General features: G+C 40.0%; 1 protein-coding gene across 5 annotated transcripts in view; it reads right to left on the reverse strand.

Moving 5' to 3' along the window:
* The window catches only part of MGLL (monoglyceride lipase), a 186,762-nt gene that overhangs the window by 31,114 nt on the left and 135,733 nt on the right, over positions 1 to 19,915 (reverse strand). For all 5 annotated transcript variants that reach the window (XM_020981180.2, XM_020981186.2, XM_020981187.2 and 2 more), the window contains 2 exons: positions 12,387 to 12,523; positions 10,770 to 10,880 (listed from right to left, as the gene is read on the reverse strand). In XM_020981180.2, the coding sequence (XP_020836839.1) occupies positions 10,770 to 10,880; positions 12,387 to 12,523 (248 nt within the window). The remainder of the gene's footprint in view (positions 1 to 10,769; positions 10,881 to 12,386; positions 12,524 to 19,915) is intronic.

A 19,915-nucleotide genomic window follows, 5' to 3' on the forward strand; every position in this document is an offset into this window, starting at 1 on the left:
TCTATGACAGAATATCAGAACTGAAAGGAACATTAGAATGTAGAATTTCAGAGCACAACAGAGCCAGAAGACCATACGTTTTAGATTGTAAAGATATTCAAAGAGATTGTAAAACAGACTATCTGAGTGGGAAGGATTTCAGAACGTGTAAAGTCAGGGTAGAAAGAGGCAATTGAATGTAGAATGTCAGAGCTAAGGCATCCTTCGGAATCATCTGGTCATACCCTCTCATTTGATAGATGAGGAAATTGAGGCCCAGAGATTTTCTTAGGATCACATAACCAATTAATGGCAGGATCAGAATTAGGACCCAGGTCTCCTGACTCAGTCCAGTGATCTTTCCATTGGCATTCTTCCTGAATAGAATGGATCACCAGATGGCCAAGTTATATAAGAAGTCAAAGTACACCATGGATTCAAAACAACAGTTATCCATTAAGTATGTAGGCCTCAGGACAGGAGGCTACATTCCCTGGAGAACCAAGTTGAAGAAAAGAAAATAGAAGAACTGTGAAAGCTATATCTGAATCTTGACTGAGCAGGATAAATTCTTAGCAAAATCATATTTAAATAGCCCTTATGGTCTGGAAAACTGCGTTCTAAGTTATAAAACAGGCTCATGAAAGTCAGAGGTAAAAATACATTTCACATGTCTCAATCAGTTGCACAAAGAGGCTGCCAAAGATGAAAGGTCATGGTCACAGCTGGCCCACTGAGATTACTGTGTCTAAATTCACTGGAAGAGCACCATAGATTGACAAAGCTCTTGGGTAAAGGCCAATCAGAGGCACAGATCTCAGTGGAGAAGTAACAGAGATGACTATTCTAGATGGAGTCAAAGGGAGTGTAAGTAGAGGAAAGAGAAGATGGTTCTGATGAACATGAGGGTATAGTGAGATGTGTGGTCCCTGCTACCTTTAGGAGACATGAGGATGTTGCTTTGATGGGGGCTTTCAGAGAGTGAACCTGCTTTGTCAAAAAAGCTCATTGGCTCAATCTGTCAGTAGAGTGCTGGCTCACTGCTCCTGAGGTCATGTTTTAAAAGCAACGTATGAAGGAAGAAACTTTAGCAGGTCATTCCCTAGCTTTCAGGCTGACCACCTAGACTGCTTTGGCAAGGTGGGAAAGATTTAACAAAGATAAGGGAGAGACTTTTCCTAAGAATGATGAGAAGGCTCAAAGTCACATTATGTGAGACTCAATTGAAGGAACTGAGGACGTTGACTGGAGAAGAAAAGACTAAAACCTTCAGAGGTAATGTTCAGAGACACTGCTGTTAGCTCATGTGAAGAGATGGTGAGGAAACCGATGGGGAGTTCAAAATCGTCTGGACCAGTCTTCTCCAGCGGGCTCTCCTTCCCCACCTCCAAGCAGTATTTTTCTCAAGGGGTTTGGCTGACCACCATGCTTATTCCAACTTTTTGAATGAATCCAGTTCCAGCTAGTCTTGTAATTTATATACGAATCCTGAGGGATGGCCAAGTTTCCTTGGACCATACAAAACATGTTTCTTGTTTGAAAGACATTTTTGCCCTTAGGCTAAAGACTAATTGATTGATTGACCAAGACACATTCTTACCTAGTTAAGGTAAGTCAAAGGACAAAGATAGAGACAATGAGTGGAAATCATTGTGAGGCAGATCGATATAAAGAACTTATTGGAGCTGTCTGACAATGAAATGAGCCTCCTCAGGAGACTTTATCACTGACACTTGGGGATTTTGTGGAAGGGATTCATGAACAAAGCAAGGAATTAGACTCCTTGAGGATCCTTCCAATTCTGCACTTCTCTTCTCCTTAAAGACCCTGAGAGAAAGAAGTGCATCCAGGGGTGGGTTAGTAAATGTTTAACAACTGGCTAAATGTATGCACGACACACCTTGAAATTTAATGTATGTTATTAACATTTTCTCCATCACTTTAAAAAATCTAGACAATCCGCAAAACAATGAATCAAACTCAAGCTTTTATCATTTAGAAGGATCAAGGAAATGTGGTCTTCTCAGGGATGCACAAAATGTATTGGTCGTCTATACTAAACATGCATGTATATTCAAGGGATTGAGTTATTATTCAGTCTGTTTTTGATAGATGGAACTGGAGCATGGATGGGCAAAGAACTGCTTTTTTGTTGTTCAATTGTGTCCAACTCTTTGTGACCCCATTTGGGGTTTTCTTGGCAAAGATACTGCAGTGGTTTGCCATCTTCTTCTCCAGCTCATTTTACATATGAGGGAACTGAGACAAACAGGGGTAAGTGATTTGCCCAGGGTCACACAGTAAGTGTTCTGAGGCTGGATTTGAACTCAGGAAGATGAATCTTCCTCACTCTCTTCCAGGCACTCCCACTATGGCGCCCCCTAGCTATTTCTTTTACCATTTGCTTAATGCTCTAACTGCGGTGACGTCAAACTCATATAGAAACAGGGTCATTAAACCTTACACAAGGATCTCTGCAGACAATATATTGTCTCAGAAAACCACATAAATGTTATCTGTGTCCTATTGTGTTTTTATTTATTTTGTTAAATATTTCTCAGTTACATTTTAATCTGGTTTGGGCAGCACTCGGGAATGTTGCAGGAGTTAAGAGGCCCAGGAATCTATTAATCTAGTTCTTCCATTACCTAGACATGTGAGAGTGAGCGGGCCACTGGGGCTTTTGTTTCTGCTTCTCCCAAATAAGGGGGATTAGGTGAGATCTTTAAGATCCTTGGAGGCTCAGATCTTCTCTATCCTATGAAATGCTTCAGCATGGAAGGATTCAGTGTCCAAGACTGACAGATATCTATATGATAAACAGATAGTCTGTGAGTGAGACAAAGGACTGAATAACAAAATCCCAGAGCTGGAAGGGATCTCAGAGGTTCCATTCCCACAGTGAGTCAGAGCTAAGACTAGAACCCAGAGAGATATCATACTGCCTCATTACTGATATTTTCACAATTAGTGTATTAAAATATATTTATTCCATCAATAAACTCTTAATGAATACCTATATTTGCCAGACTCTCTTCACAGAACTACAAGGGACATAAAGAAGAGTATGCTGGTAAATGTTTAACAATCAGCTCTCTGGGGGGAAAAATAGTATGTGCAACACGCTCTTAAATTTAATTTGCATTATTAACGTTTTCTCCATCACTTTCTTAAGTCTAGACAGTGAACAAAACAATAAATCAAGGCCTGATTTGTAGTGCTGGCTAATTGCTGGGGTGTAAATTTAAACAACTGGATCTTTTGAGTCAAATTGGTACCAATGGTTTCAGCACACCTCAGGATGCAAATATGAATGAACGCATCATGGTCCTTGGTCCTCAAGGCCTTCACAGTCTACTAATATAAAATAATTCGGTTCACTAAACATTTTTTTTTAATTTTTCAAGGCAATTGGGGTTAAGTGACTTGCCCAGGATCACACAGCTAGTAAGTGTCAAGTGTTAGGTCTGAGGCTGGATTTGAACTCAGGTTCTCCTGACTCCAGGGCTGGTGCTCTATCCACTGCATTACCTAGCTGCCCCCCTTAATAAACATTTATTACGCACCTACTATGTACCAGGCACTGTGTTAAAAGTGCTGAGTATACAAAAAGAGGCAAAAGACGGTCCCTGCTTACAATCTAATGGCACTTACACAACAGATAAAAATAAGGTACTATGAGAATGGTAAGGAGGAAGAAATTACATTTGACTGGGGGAGATGGGGCAAGTCTTCATATTTAAACATGGGGAGGATTTGAACTGGCTAAGATAACAAATGAGGGGATCTGTACCAAGTAGAAGGTCCTATGTGAACAAAAACACAGAGACAAGAGAGCAAGAGAAGGCCATTAGTCTAATTTGGCTATAGTCAGTAGCCAATACAAGCCCTGAGGATCCTTATTCCAACTCCCATGACTAGCCAGGTCCTCACAACTTGGCTATTATCTCCCCTTCAGGGTTCTGTGGGTCCCCCAAGGAATCAAGAGCGATTCTCTAATGCCATTGAGTCTAGGCCCCACCAGGGTGCCCCCTCCCAAGATTATCAGCTGAAAATCAATTTAGTCAGCCTGATTTAAGTAGCTTTTAAGGAAGGAGTATTTATTAAGAAAGTGCAATAAGAACTATGAGTACAAAACATTTGCCAAAAGTCTACGACTCACAGCTCTGGACTGCTAGAACTATTGTCTCCCTTCTATGGGATGCTCAAGAAGGTTCCCTTCCGCCTGGCAGATCTGCACCATCTTCCTTGCATCTTCATGCAGACACTGGCGTTGGATGATGTGAAGATATGGAGAGGAAACTGATGGGGAGTTCAAAGTCCTCTGGACCAGTCTTCCCCGGAGGGATCTCCTTCCCCACCTCCAAGCAGTTCTTTCTCAAGGGGCTTGGCTGACCACCATACTCATTCCAACCTTTTGAACGAATCCAGTTCCAGCTAGTTTTGTAATTTATATATGACTCCTGGGGGACGGCCAACTTTCCTTGGAGCATACAAAACATATTTCTTGTTTGAAGGACATTTTTGCCCTTAGGCTAAAGACTAATTGACTGATTGACTGAGACATGCTCTTACCTAGTTAAGGCATGAAGGCTAAAATGGGATGGGGGTGGTTTTGAACCCACTCTATCCTTACAAAAGGCTCTAGTAAATACAGCTGTGGAAAATAAAACTAGAGTGGCATATTGGGGCCAAATTATGAAGGGCCCTGAATTTCTAGCTAAGGATCTGGGCTTTATTCAGTAGGCAAGGGGTGCCATTGCAGGCTTCTCAGTCAGAGGTTAATTAGGGCAAACATTAACATTTAAGAAATGAATAATACCTACAAGAACCACTAGATTTCTAGGGTGAGAAAAATGATATCTTTTGAACCTCTGGGATTTTCTTTGGGTATACAAAAATTTTCATTTTGATAAAAGCACTTTAGAAATGTTTGTTATTCTTATTAACATTTTTGCCATTTTCATAATTTCGTCAGTATAGGAAGCTCCCAGTGATGGATTCCCTCTACCAACACAGGGCAACACTTCCTTTGTATCTTAAGAGTCCTTCAGTTGACTAGACTCCTGGGAGGTTAAGCTCAGGGTCCTATAGACACTGTGTGTCAGAGGCTGGTTTCGAACCCAGGTCTTTCTCTATATATATTATGCCATGCCACTTTTTCAATCATCATCCTCACCACCTTCATCACTATCATGATTAATAATAATAGGCTAGCATTTTTGTGTGTATAGCTATATCTTTATTTTTTAAGGTACGCAAAGAGCTTTGCAAATATTATCTCATTTAATTCTCACAAAAACCCGTGAGGTAGGTACTGTAATTACCCCCATTTTACAGGGAAAGAAACCAAGTCTTAGGCTTAAGTGCCTTATTAAGGATCATATAGCTGAGAAGCATCTGAAGAAGGACTTGACCCCAGATCTCCTTGACTCCAAGAGTTCTTCAAGCACTCTGTCCACTACACCACACTGTCTTCAAATTGCATTACCTATAACTGTGAAGCACAACAGTGTCTGTGTAAACTGAGAAAGGACTTGATGGAGCAATAGCAGACTAGAGCTGGAAGGGAGCTCAGAGAACATCTAGTCACTCTCATTTTATATACAGGAAACTGAGACCTAATGAGGGGAAGTGACCGGTCCCAGGTCACACAAATTCCACCAATGTGCAATTATCAACATTTTTAACCTAGTACTAATATAAAGTAAAAAAAAATTTTTTTAGGATAGGCAGTGGGGTTAAGTGACTTGCCCAGGGTCACACAGCTAGTAAGCGTTATATGTCTGAGGCTGCATTTGAACTCAGGTCCTCCTGAATAGAGGGCTGGTGCTCTATCCACTGTGCCACTTAGCTGCCCCTTAAAATACATTTTTTGTAAGTCATTAGTGGTTCTTTTAAAATGGCACAACATTAAAAGGAAACACTCTTTCAGATAATATGATGATTGTTTTTGTTCTTTAATAAAGGTGTCAAGATAATCTGGACCATGTCCGTTTTTTTCCTTCTAGCCCCTTTCACTTGAACTGGAAAATCAAGATCTTACAGCATCTAATTGATACTCTATATGCCAGAGTCTCATTCTAGCACTAATTACTGTAGCACAGAGCTCACTATAAGGCAGGCTTGCCTTTGGGCCTTGCTGATAACTGCAAGCATGATGACCTTGTTATAACCTTCTCTCATGTACAATCAGATCCCATTGCAGGGACCTGAGGCTCCAGTGCAAGACTTGGTCTTTTGTAAGTGTTAACACAGCTAAAATATCTCAACCATCACGTCCTTAACGGGTGCCCACGAGCAGGCAAGTGTTGTAATTTATTTCACTGGAGGGAATACCAACACTGAGAAGGTCATAAATCCATCGACGTACTCAAAGCAAGAAGACTTCCAGTGCCATTTCTGCAAAGCAACTGGTGGCAGCTGATACCTGCTTTTGGGCCCGGCCCACCCCAACTCTGTCTTCCTTATCCCCTTTGGAGTTTTCATGTGTCCTTTCATGATTGCAACTGGATCCCACATAGCACCCTATAGTTCCAATTTGGGGCTCCAGATAAGTTGTCTTCCACAGGGAATATGGATAACATGTACTCAAATTACATTTGCTGCCTACCAAGACATACAGCTCCTAGGCTAAGCTGTTATACTCAAAAGGATTGCTGATCATATCAGCTCAGGAGTTCCCTCTAATGATACATACAGTCAATCACACCTGCCCATTTTGTGTGTGATTCTTGGCCGTGTTCTCCCATAAGTTTGTCATGGGGGTCCACCCAACGTACTAGAGGCCTTCTTTGCTTTCTTCTGACACTGTGAGGATGCTAGTACAATAATGGCTGTGCACTCATCATCCCTAGCCTTGGCCGCAAGACCAGCCTAACTTTTGTTCCTACCCCATACCTTGCTATTGACATCCTTTTATTCATCTTCTTCTTTGATATTCTTCACTGGTTCCATGATGTAGCCTCCTGACACGTCCCACGAACCTCCTTATATAATGCCATCTGTCCAATAATCATTTTTAATTCTTGTGAGTCTACTATTTCCATGTCTTACTGCCAAACACTAGAAGTGGTAGAATGTGGTATTCACAAGATGTTTCCATGGTTATCTTGGGGTCATTCAAGAAGCTTTGCTACTTCCCAAAGGTAAGCCAGCCTGTTCACTTCCAGTTCAGCTCTGTCCATCTGTCTCAGTGTCCCGAAAAGTAATGGCTTTCCAATCTCCCTTAATTCTAGTGAATCCTTCTTTTAATTACCCCCAGCTTATCCTGTATATAGCTTGTTTGCACATAGTTGTTCGAATATTGTCTCCCACATTTAGACAGAAAGCTTCTTGAGACCAGAAATTATTTTTTGTCTCTGTATCCCTAGTGGCCGGCACACAGTAGGCACTTAATAAATGTTTTTCAACCTACTGTGTGGACTCAGGTCCTGAGTCTTGTCTTATTCTGTTGTACTTCTAGAGAGCTTAACATTACCACAAAGGTCTATGGTTAGACTCAGCCTTGCTAATCTGAAGGAATTAAGCGAACTCTTGATGCCTCAGGTAAAGCAATGAATGTTCTATTTTTTAGTGTAATTTTTGGTTATCCATTATCTGTAATTTCTTTTTTACCTTTCTCAGAATATGCTAGAGGAATTTACTAATTCTTCATGGTTCCTCTTTGAATATATCTAATTAATTTTGTGGACAATTTTATAGATTAATTATCTCCCTAACTTCTTGATATAGTCACCCTATACCACACCTCCCATTGTTTAATTCTGTGCCTCCCATTCCCTGATTCTTCTCAACTCCAGATTACAAAAAATCTTGTTTTGCTCCACCTATGGAGAAATTCTTGTTGTCTAGACCAGACCTGAAGTCTGTACTGGATTCTCTGATAAAGCTATACATAATTAATAAATGAAATACGCCATGGCATGCGGTCTTCAGAGTACTGAAGTAGATTATTCCTCTCACATCTGGACAATAGACAGTCTTTGTCCACTTGGAGTTTCCTTTGTAGATAGTCTTTTTAATGATTTCTATAAGTATATTGGTTGGTAGTTGTTGGTATTTTCTCTGTTATTCTTTTTGGGCATTGACAAGAACTGAAAACTTTTTTTTTTGGTGCTTTTTGTTATGCTCCCCTGGCATATCAGTCCCTGGATGATCTCACAGTTGTGTCTTCTCCATCATGGATCTCCTCCATATTGGACACTTCGTTCAATACAGCCACTTTCCCCAGCTTTATTCTCCTCGGTGTCATTTCTACCTCCCCAACAAGCAAATCCAGGACTGTGATATTGGGGCAGAAGCCTGATTATCTTTAATGGTGAAAACAGTTTGTCCCATGGACAGACCTTTTGCATTTTTCTTCTAACTGTTGTCTTCTACTTCATGTTTAAATGAACTCGGGATGCTTCGTTTACTTTGATTGCTTAACAAGCTTTCTTTAAGCTGAAGTAAGCTCCATAAGGCGGGGCCAATCTTTTGCTTTTCTTTGTGTCTTTAACACTTAGCACAGTGCCTGGCACATGGTAGGCACATAATAATGTTTACGAACTTGATTTTAGTAACTGTCCCTCACTACTTAACAAGATAATACTGATTATAACTGTCTATTATCTTTCTTCTCCATTTTAAAAATAAGCTTACACTCTAAAACGGTACTGCCTTTGGCAGTCACCTCTCTCCACTTCCCAGGCAAGTCAAATGGTTGTTGATTAAGGCACTTCCTGAGCACTTCTGGTCCTCTTGTGGTGACAGCAGATTTACAACCATTAAGCTTGTGTAGAAGTATTGACCTTATCAGTGTCAATACCTTTTTTCTAGTCCATGTCCCAATTTTCACGGCCAATTACTTATTCAAATAGTTCAGAATCAAGCTGTTTCCATTATACGCTGTATCTTTCCCCCACTGTTATTATTTCTTCTTGATTGTTAGCTCCTTGAGAGCAGGGACTATCTTTTGGCTCTTTTTGTTTCCTTGGGGCTTGGCACAGTGCCTGATGCATTGTTGTTGTTCAGTCTTTTAGCTGTGTCTGACTCTTTTTGACTCCGTGGACCATACTGTCCATGGGTTTTCTTGGCAAAGATACTGGAGTGGTTCGCCATTATCTTTTCCAGTGGATTAAGGCAAACAGAGATTAAGTGATTTGCCCAGGGTCACACATCAAGTGTTTCTGAAGCCAGATTTCAACTCAGGTCTTTCTGACTCCAGATCCAGTGTTCTATCCACTGAGCCATCTAGCTGCCATGCCTGGCACATAATAGGTGTTTATTAAATGTTTACTGAATTGAATTTAATTGGTTTTGACTAATTCTGATCTTTTCCCTGACAATTTGGTGGTCTGACCACATACAGATAACTAATTCAGGGATAGTTGCCACATCAATAACAAATCCTTTCCTGTCTGTTAAAAAAGAACTTATTTCATTTTTTTTGGTGTATTATTTGGTGTGTACCATGCTCAGAGCTTACCAATTCTTTTCTGACCGTTAATATAAATTTATTTTGCACCTACTATGTGCCAGGCATAGTGCTAAGCACTAGGGAGATAAAGAAAGGTAAAAGACAATTCCCGCCCTACAGTCTAATGTGGGAAACAACATGTTAAAAAGATGTTGAAAAGCAGGGTGGGGTGGGAGATGGTCAGATGACCTGGAGTGGGTCCTCAAAGTGTTCATAATATAAAGGAATGAAACTTCTATATAGTCTATATGCCTTTATTTGCTCTACTTCTTTTTTCCTAAATCATGCTTTCTCACTTATTTCTTGACATCTTCACATTTTCCTACTTGCATTGAAGTTATGGAGTATCTCAATTCATATTGCTCTAGTTTGGAAGTCTCATTCAGTTCTTTGTAGAAATCCTTTAGTTCTTCATCCTTAGCACAGGTATATGTATATGTCTATGTACATATAAACATATAAAAAAGACATATCTTTATATAAGTAGATTGGTAATTTCATTGGTTTAAGAACTCTCAGTGAGAGTGGTGATTGCTCTATATAGCCTTAGATACACAGATAAGGCATTTATTAAGTGCTTACTGTGTGCCAGGGTGTTGGCAGTTGAAGTAGTGACTTTTCCATGGTCATGTAGCTAGTATACATCAGAAGCATGTCTTGAAGACAGGTGTTCCAAGACCCCAAGGTCAGCAGCTGCTAATCCACTAGGACTCACTCGCCTCTTACTATACATGCTAAATTGAGGTGGCTAGGTGCTATAATGGATAGAATTCTGAATCTAGAGTCAGGAAGACCTTAGTTCAAATGTGACTTCAGACACTTAGTAGTTATGTGACACTGGGAAACTCACTGAAATTCTGTCTGCCTTAGTTTCTTCAACTGTAAAATGGAGATAAGAGTAGCACCTACCTTCCAGGGTTGGGGTGAGAATCAAATGAGATAAAATTTTGTAAAGCACTTAACACAATGCCTGGCACGTTGTAGGCACTTGATAAATGTTTGTTTCCTTCTTCCTAAATAAAAAGTTTGGTGTTTGCACTTGTTAGTAAATGGTTCTCAGGAGTCAATTCTATTAATTGTTAATAAAATTAATTAATCTAACATAGTGCTTTTCTCCTTAAAAAAAACAGGCATCAGAAAATAATTTTTCTTTAGTCTTTGAAAAACTTATTTCACCTTAGATATCCTAGGAGCATAGTAGCAGCAATCGATATTGCACAAATCTATAACTAGATACAAAATCAAAGCAAATATGAGCTACAGAGATATTTTTGATGACCCCATGAACCTGCAATAAAGTAATGTTTCACTGAACCAGATGTTCTTTTACCTTGAAAGTCGTTGCTGATTCTGGGCTGGCAACCACCAGAGGTGAAATTAACACCATGCCAGAAAAGCTATTTGGTTTCTCGGAAGCAGTTAGGATAGCAATGGCTCCTCCCTGCAATGAGAAGTTAGACACCTTGAGCTGCTCATCTGTTTTAGGCAACAGGCGATATTTCAAAGGGGTGACATTCATGACACTTCTAAGCTAAATTATAGTGTTTGCCAAGAGCACTGGATGAAGAACATTGCTTACCTTCGAGTGGAAGCTGTGGAATGTTGGATAAACTAGGACTACAATTATTTTATTACAAACGTTTTTCTCTGGGTTTTCCAAGAGCAAACATTTCAGAGAGATATAAATAAAATTCTTGCTTGTGGGCTGCAAGTTAAACAATAACACATTTACACTTCATTTCTAGTCCAAAGCTGGCATAAACCCAGTCAGGGCGGTGTGAGCTTTTTAGTAATCAGATCAGAAAAGGGGGGTGCTTACATCGCTCACTTGGTAAAGATCACAGAAGTTTAGTTCCCAAGGAAAACACTTGGTGAATTTCCTGCTCCTAAAGGACCAATGCCCAGTTTGTCTGATGAAATGGAAAGAGGATTCTAAGGGGCAGGCACTTGGTAATTGGCACAGGATTTTAAAGAGTAGTGTACATTGATAACGTGTCAAGGGCTTTCCCCTGGTCCAAAGGTCTCCTTGGATCAAATCTGAAAACTTCCTACAAATGGTTCCTTTATTTCTAGTTCCCACTTCTACTGGGTAACTCCACAATGGCCAGATTAAAAACAATTGCCACATTTAATCCTCTCTTTATAATCAAGACACTTTTCCTTTCTGGTCTGTAGTGATTCGAAAGAATTATCTGATTACTACTTGAGAGGCCTGGTGACTTGGTAGAACCAAAACTATTTTTAAAAAAATGATCTGATTGTCCCCAAACAACCAAATCCTCCCACCTCAATGAATATTTGCTGGCAACCTCATCTGCAGTTTCTGTGCTCAAGACAAATAAGCCAGACATTAAAATCCTCTCCTCCTTCCATAGCCAGGACTCTGCTCTCCAGGGCTGTGAATCTGGCGCTGGCTTACAAGCATTAAACTCTCTGGGAACACAAAATACTCAGGATACAAAGAGAGCTGAACAAGCCAGGAGGAGAGAATTTTGGGCAAGGAGGCAAGGCCCCTCCCTTTCTACCCCATTTCCTCATCCATTTTGTCTCCCCATACAAGGCTACTGGAGTCTAGAGGCTCCTAGGAGCACACGATCACAGATTTAGAGATGAGAGGAGGCAGAGAGGCCATCCAGCCCCTTGTCTTATAGATGAGGAAACTGGCATCTTTGGAGGTTAATTGACTTTCTCCTAGTTACAAAGGATTTGGACTCAGCTCCCCTGACTGCAAGTTCAACTCTCTTAATCCCTATCCCTAATCTAGCCTTAATCCCTATGCTCTGCTGGAGAAAAGGGTAGCTATTATACATTGTAAAATAACAGATATAAAGCACTTTGTGAACCCTAAAGGGCTCTATACTATTCTATCTACCCATCTATCCATCCATCTATCACCACCACCACCATCATCATCACCATCATCATCATCATATCAGAGTCTGCTTACCATGGAATGCCCCAGAAGGAAGATAGGAAGCCCAGGGTAATCTTTCTGCATGAGATCCACATGCTGGAACACATCCCTGACGAAAACATGGAAATCAGATACGATCATCCTTTCACCTTCACTCTGTCCGTGGCCAACTAAAAGGAAAGGGAATAAAATAGAACACAAGTGAGTCTCATGAAACTTTGTGGAAAGCACAGCAGCCCTTAGGTTGACTGTGGTGGTATTTTGGTTCTCCGATGGTTGAATAATAACCAAGGAGAAAGCAAAGAAGAGGTTCTTAAAAATACTTTATTTTCTGCATGCTAATACAATGTAAAGAGAAAAATGGATTAACAGTGAACAAAGCATGCCTATCTTAATACATTAAGAATTTATGGTTCTGTAGATGGAGGTACCCCTTACCACAAATGAAAAGCCTTCTTGGCCTTAGGAGGTGGTTATAGGATCTTAGATCTAGGGAAGGAAGAAAAGAAGGGAAGAAGGAAGAAAGGAAGGAAGGAAAGAATGTAGGAAGGAAAAAAGGAAGGAGAGAAAGAAGGAAGGAAGGAAGGAAGGAAGGAAGGAAGGAAGGAAGGAAGGAAGGAAGGAAGGAAGGAAGGAAAGAAGGAATGTAGAAAGGAAAAAAGGAAGGAAGGAAGGAAGGAAGGAAGGAAGGGAGGAAGGAAGGAAGGAAGGAGGAAGAAAGGAAGGAAGGAAGGAATGTAGGAAGGAAAAAAGGAAGGAGAGAAAGAAGGAAGAAAAGAAGAAAGGAAGGAAGAAAGGAAGGAAGGAAGGAATGTAGAAAGGAAAAAAGGAAGGAAGGAAGCATTCATTAAGTGCCTAACTATGTTCCAGACACTTTACAAATATCATCTCATTTAATCTTGACAACACCCTTAGGAGGTAGGAGCTATTATGATGCTCATTTTACATTTGTGGAAACTGAGATAGATAGAGGTTTTAAGTGGTTTACCCAGGATCACACAGCTAGTTAGTTTCTGAGACTAGATTTGAACTCAGGCTTTCCTGTCTCCAGGCCCAGCACTCTGCACATTTCATCCACAGATGAAGAAATGAAGTCTAGAAAGGTGAGGCAACTTGCCAAAGGCCACACAAGCAGCAGGTAAAAGAGGTGGGATTTGAACCCAGGTACTCTGATTCCCAAACCAGTGCTCTTCCTTCCTTCCTTCCTTCCTTCCTTCCTTCCTTCCTTCCTTCCTTCCTTCCTTCCTTCCTTCCTTCCTTTTTTTCTTTCCTTGGAGGCAATTGTGGTTAAGTGACTCACCCAGGGTCACACAGCTAGTAAGCATTTGAGGCTGGTTTTGAACTCAGGTCCTCCTAACTCCAGAGCCAGTGCTCTATACACTGCACCACTTAGCTGCCCCAACCAGTGCTCTTTCAACAACCTCATGTTGCCTCTCAAAGACACTGGTCTTGGAGAGTTGTGGCTAAAGATTTCATCGTTCTGTGGACAAGCTGATAATGGGCCTCCAAGCTTAGCTAATCTGGTCCTCAGGAAATGAGCATCAGGCTCACATCCAATGCCTTTCCAGAGTGGCATAGTCTTTAGCAACCTAAGGTTACCTTCATGCCAAAGTGAGGCACCAGAATATGGTTTCGGTTATCATTATTATTATTATTATTATTATTATAAACATAGCATGGCAGATAAAGAGTTGGCCTTGGAGTCAGGAAGATCTGTGTTCAAATCCCACCTCTAGCACCTACTGGCTTTGTGACTGGACCCTCAGTGTTCTAGGCAACTCATTAAGACCAGAAATTGTAGAAAGTGTCAGTCTGCATTAGTAGAAGGAGGACCTCCCCAGGAGCTCTCTATCCCAGTGAAATCACAAGCACGGTATTACATAATAATAATATCAAGGAATTCTACTTAAGTCCCAGTTTTCCACCACATTGTGGCATGGTTATGACTACAGGTCACCTGAAAAGTTCTACCAAAGAAACACAAACTCTGATAGGTCCTATCAAGCTGCAGAGATGTTGAGTAATGGCCGAGTAATAGATAGATGGTGGGCTTGTGATTTGAGGATCAGAATAAGAATCAGGAATCAACTCAAGGAGATTCATTGCCAAAGGGATGGCTCACTAGGGAGTGAATTATCCAGATACAACCAAGCATGAAACACATAGTGATAAAGTGACGACTCTTTTGAGGTAGCAGACTGATGATGATGAGGATGATAAGATAACAATCATAATGCTTAAATTACCTTGAGTTTTCCCCTTTCCTTATTCCCAACAGTCCTGTTATGACACTAACCTCTCACCAGGAGAGGACTCAATTCTGCCTGCTCATTGGGAAGCCTTAGATAAAGCTAAATATGTATGTGTGTATGTGTGTATATATATATATGTATATATATATATATATATATGTATGTATGTGTATATGTATATGCATAGGTTTTTTTTTAAAGGCAAATGAGTTTGAGAGAAGTCTTCCCAAAGAAGTGGGCATAAAAGTAGGCCACCCTCTATCCTACTTGGAGGTTTCTTATGTTTTTTCTTAATGTCACATATTTGTGCTGTTTCTTTTCTTTTTTGTCATCTCCCTTTTTTTCCTCTACTCTCCCTTCTTTGAAGTACATTAGTTGCTATAGAAACAATGAGGCTGCTGCTTCCTCCTGGTGCCACTGGAGAAAGCCAGTTGATAGGATGCTTTGCATACTGGAATACGCGAATGGGGAGAGAGGTTTTGGTGAAGAGGGGCAACATCTGGGAGAAATCATCCCTTTCTTCAAAATCATTCATTCAGAGATCTTCGAGGGTTATTAACTAAGCCATGTGATACCCCAGAGGGAGGAATCACTTTTATCATTCTTATTTTCAGAAAAATAAACCACATGAAGGGTTAAAAGATATTTCTAACCCAGGGGTTCTCGAGTCTATGTAAACATCTCCCTCCCCTTCTTTCTCCAATATTTCAATATATTCCATTTCCACTGTAATGTTATGCATTTTATTTGATGCCTTTAAAAACAATGCTCACCAGACTGCTAGGTAGGTTCATAATATAGACTAGGCTAAGAACCCCTGCTATGGAAGGATGAGGTGGAAAGTGGGAAAGGAAACATCCTCATTCTCTTGTAGTTACTACAATGACTATGTCACTTTGTTGCTGTTGTTTTTATCATGTAAACTAAAATCTAACTCATAGAATTCATAAACATCAAGAGCTAGAAGAGGTCTCACAGAGAATTTAATCCAACTTCACCATTTTACAGATGAGGAAAGTGAGAACCAGAGAGAAGAAGTGATTTGCCCAAAGTCACAAGCTTAATAGACCAAGGTAGAGACAGATTTTAGGATCATAGGATTAAAAACTAGACAGAACCTTAGAGATTATGTAGTCGAACATCCTCATTTTACAAATGAGGGGACTAAAATCTAGAGAGGGGATATTAATTGCATAAGGGCACATGGTTAGTAAATGACTGAGCCATGACTTGGACCCAGGTCTTTGACAGCAGACCCAGTGCTCTTTCCACTAAAGGTAACATTAGTTCTACATGTTTTAAATGACTACTAATTTAGGACTATCACAGGTCTTAGACTCAGACCAAATTTTGTTGGTCCTACCCTCTCAGTCAGCCTCAAAGTCTGAGTACCAACAAATAACTTTCTTTTGAAAAATTTTATTTATTTTTATTCTGAACTTAACAAATACCAATTTAAATAAGATTTCCATATATGTCGTAGAACAGAAGGAGAAGATTGCACATGAAACTGTGAATCTCTATTATAGAGAGCTTGCTCTTCTTTTTAAGTACATGATTAATTCAATATGTAATTTGCAAAGCTGTCCTGCTTGTCTGTGATTCCTTCTTTCCATTCTCTTCACATTTGGGGGGGAATTGGGGATAAGGAGAATGCCATTGCTTGCCTCTCTCTAACCTTCCAACCTTCATTAAAAATAAAAACACTACCTTTGCAGTAAAATTTCATAGTCAAGTAAAACAAATTCCTATATTAACCATGTTCAAAAATGTATGTTTCATTCTGCACCTTGAATCTATTACTGCTCTATTGTGAAGTAGCCAGCATGTTTCATCTGGAATCAAAGTTGGCCTTTTTATTGATCAGCATTCTTGAGTCTTCCAAAGTTGTTTGTCTTTGCAATGTTGTTGTTGTATAAATTGTTTTCCTGGTTCTACTCACTTGACTCTGCATCAGTTAATGCAAGAGATGCTACATGGTGCACAGATATTAAGCTCTGATATTGTTTTATTGTCTGTGGTGCTGTTAAGCATAATGTAAGTTCTCTCTTTTAATTGTCTATTTTTGCTGTTACCTTGTGTGAGATCATGATTGTTATCCTTTTTTAGTTCAACTAAAACATAATAGATTTTGCTCCAGTCCTTTATTTTAACTCTTCGTGAATCTCTACATTTCAAGTATGTTTCTTATAAACATAATCCTCTTTTGTTTTATAGGTGAGTTCATTCCATTCACATTCATGATCATGATGGTTAACTGTGTATTTTTTCCCATTTTATTCTCTTCTACTTTTCCCTCTATTTGCCCCATCCCTTACAAAGAAAGCAATGGTAAGAAAGAAGTGTTCTCAGCACTAGGGATCATAGGGACCTAGGTCCTTTCAAAGATGAAAATGATGATGAATTAAGAGATGTTATAAAGAATGATGAAATACTGAGAGTAAAAGACAGAAAGGAGGGAGGTTTTGGATATTTAAGAGATGGAGGGAAATACACATTTAAATAAAACTTTTTTGTCTGGACTTGTGATTATAATGCTACAGAGAACTCATGATAAGGAAGCTCCTTCCATCAATACAGATTGACAACTCATCTTCATTTTAGAGTCTGGGGCACTAAGACATGATGTGCCTTTTCTACATTACACAGGTAGTCCTTGTACCCAGGTCTTCCTGAGACCCTATCCATTATACTACATTAACTTTCAAAAGAGATGGCAGTGAAGTGCAAATATAGCTCCCATGTTTTGCTTCTCACTGCGCTACTTTCTACCTGAAGCTACCTCATGCCTGAAGTGGAATTCTTGATGAATTCAACTAGGCATCTCACACTGAGACTAATTTGCACTCATCATATGGTTTTATACTTTTGGCAGGTCTGCTGATATGACAACTGGTGGTACCATTTTGTAGTTTTAATACATATTTAATGAAAATAGAACCATATAAGTCTTAGCAAATTGTCTAGCGCACAGTAGGTACTCAATAAATATTTCTTGATTGGTGGATTCAATGAATGGATGAAAGCACAAGGAATAAACACAGATCTGCTTCAGAATCAAACATCATCTTTCTTCCTCCCTCCTTCTCCCCCAAATTATCATTTGGACTTCCTCTGACATTAAATTGCAGTTCATCAGCATAAGGCTTGATAATCCGGACCAAAGGATGTAGGCGCCAGAGCAGCTCCCATTTCTTGACGAGTTCTTATTAATTAATCCCTCAAGCAAGAGAAGTCATAACTGGATGCTCCCAAAGGGAAGATGGATGGGGGAAAGATGAGGAGAAAGGGAAGACTCTAAAGACAGAGGACAACCAAGAATGACACTATCATCAGGGCTGACTTCCCTAAGCATTTTCTGGTCCTGGATGTTTCAATTGGCCAGCATAAGAAGCAAAGAAGCCTCAGCAGAGAAACTTTCCTGAGAAAATGGTCCAGTTGTATTGTGGCTCTATTACCTACAGTGAATTCTGGATGGAGTACAGTATATTGGAAAGAATACTGGACTCTGAGTCTTCTGATCTAGGTTTATATCTTGTTTCTGTTATTAATTACCAGTGGTGAGATACTGGTCAGGTAATTTACCCTCTCTGGGGCTTAGTTTCTTTGTCTTTAAAATGAGGAAGCAGAGGTGGGGGACTAGATAATCTGTGCGGTCCCTTCTATCTCTAAGTTCTATGGTCAGAGCGTTATAGAGTTAGACCTGGAAGGGATCTTAGAGGCATCTACTCCAACCCCTTCATTTTGCAGATCAGAAAGCTGAGGCCCAGGATAAATCTTGTCATTTCTACCTTCATAACATCTCTTTGTCACTCCACTCACATAGTCACTACCCTCCTTCATGTTCCCATGTATTCTATGTTCCTCTCATATAACATCTCCCATCTCTATGCCTTTGAACATGCTTTTTCTCCTTACCTTCACCCCCTGGCTTTGCTGCTTCTTTCAAGACTCAGATTAAATCTTCCCTTCTGTAAAGGATTTTCCAGGTGTTCTCCTCCCAACTCCCACAAACTCTTTTAATTCCTTTTTCCTTCTGACATTACCTCCAATTTACACTGTATATATCATGTACTCTCTCCAATTGGAATGTGAGTTCCTCCAGGTCAAGGACCATATTTTTGCCTTTCCTAAAATCTCCATCAAATAGGCCAGTGCCTGGCACATGGTGAGCACTGAATACACTTCCTGTTGACTAAAGTAGTGGGAGTTTATTAAAGGTTGCTCGTTGATTGGTGACTAGGTGCTCTCTTGGAATCTCCTGCTTTATTTTGATCAATTTTCTCCTTTGTCTGCTCAACAAACTTCCTAGTCTGGAGACCTTTCTCCTTGCTAGGGAGTTAAAAGAAAAATAGGAGTTGAGTAGTTAATCCTTCTGCCACCTGCTAGTGACACCTTCTCTGAGGAGTAGTCCTACCCCTTTATCAACCTTTTAGCTACATACACAGTTAAAAAGAAAACCATCCTTTTTTTGGTTGTTTTTAGAACTATTAGGGAGCTTCAGCTCACTATGGGTTTTAACCTTTCTGACATTCTCTCAGGCTAGTGTTGGTCTTATGTTTATCCTTGGATATGCATACTTCCTTCCTCATAGCTGCATATTTATTTAAAACCCAACCTCTGACACATCTCTGTGTAGCTACACTCATACCTTTACATGGTTCTCCTTGTCTCTCTGACTAGAATTTCACTGCTCAGACTCTTCCATATGAGCCATATCCCCACTGAGAGACTCTGGCTATAGGATCATACATATTTTTTCTTTGACCTTTTGGAAATCTGCCTTCCTAAAACCAAGGATATACCCCCAGATACTCCCAGCATTCGTAATGGAATCCCTCATTTCCATCACCACTTAGCTCAAATGTTACCTTCTATAGGAAGTCTTTCCAAGTCCTCTAGCTGCCAAATCTTCAATGGTTATTTCTTTTCTTTTAAAATTTTATTTTTGTTTTCCGTTTCAAATTCCCTCCTTCTCTCCACTCCTCCCCCACCCAGGAAGAAGGCAAGAAATACAATACCCACTACGCATGTGAAGTCATATAAAAGACACTTCTGCATCAGCCAGTTTATTTTCCAACTATTCTGTATTTCTCTCATATGTGCCTAATTATTTACAGGTTGTCCTCCCATCAGAATGTGAGGTCCTAAGGGCAGAGACTGCTGTTGTTGGATTTTCGTTTTGTTTTGTTTGCCATTCTTGGCATCTCTTAAACAGGGAAAGCATGGGACCTGGCACACAGTAAGTCCTTAAATAAACACTTGCTGGTTAACTGATTCTAGGACAATATGGTCACCACAACCTGATGA

This window comes from Phascolarctos cinereus, unplaced genomic scaffold (assembly GCF_003287225.1).
Source record: "Phascolarctos cinereus isolate Bilbo 61053 unplaced genomic scaffold, phaCin_HiC Scaffold_4;HRSCAF=312, whole genome shotgun sequence".
NCBI lineage: Eukaryota > Metazoa > Chordata > Mammalia > Diprotodontia > Phascolarctidae > Phascolarctos > Phascolarctos cinereus.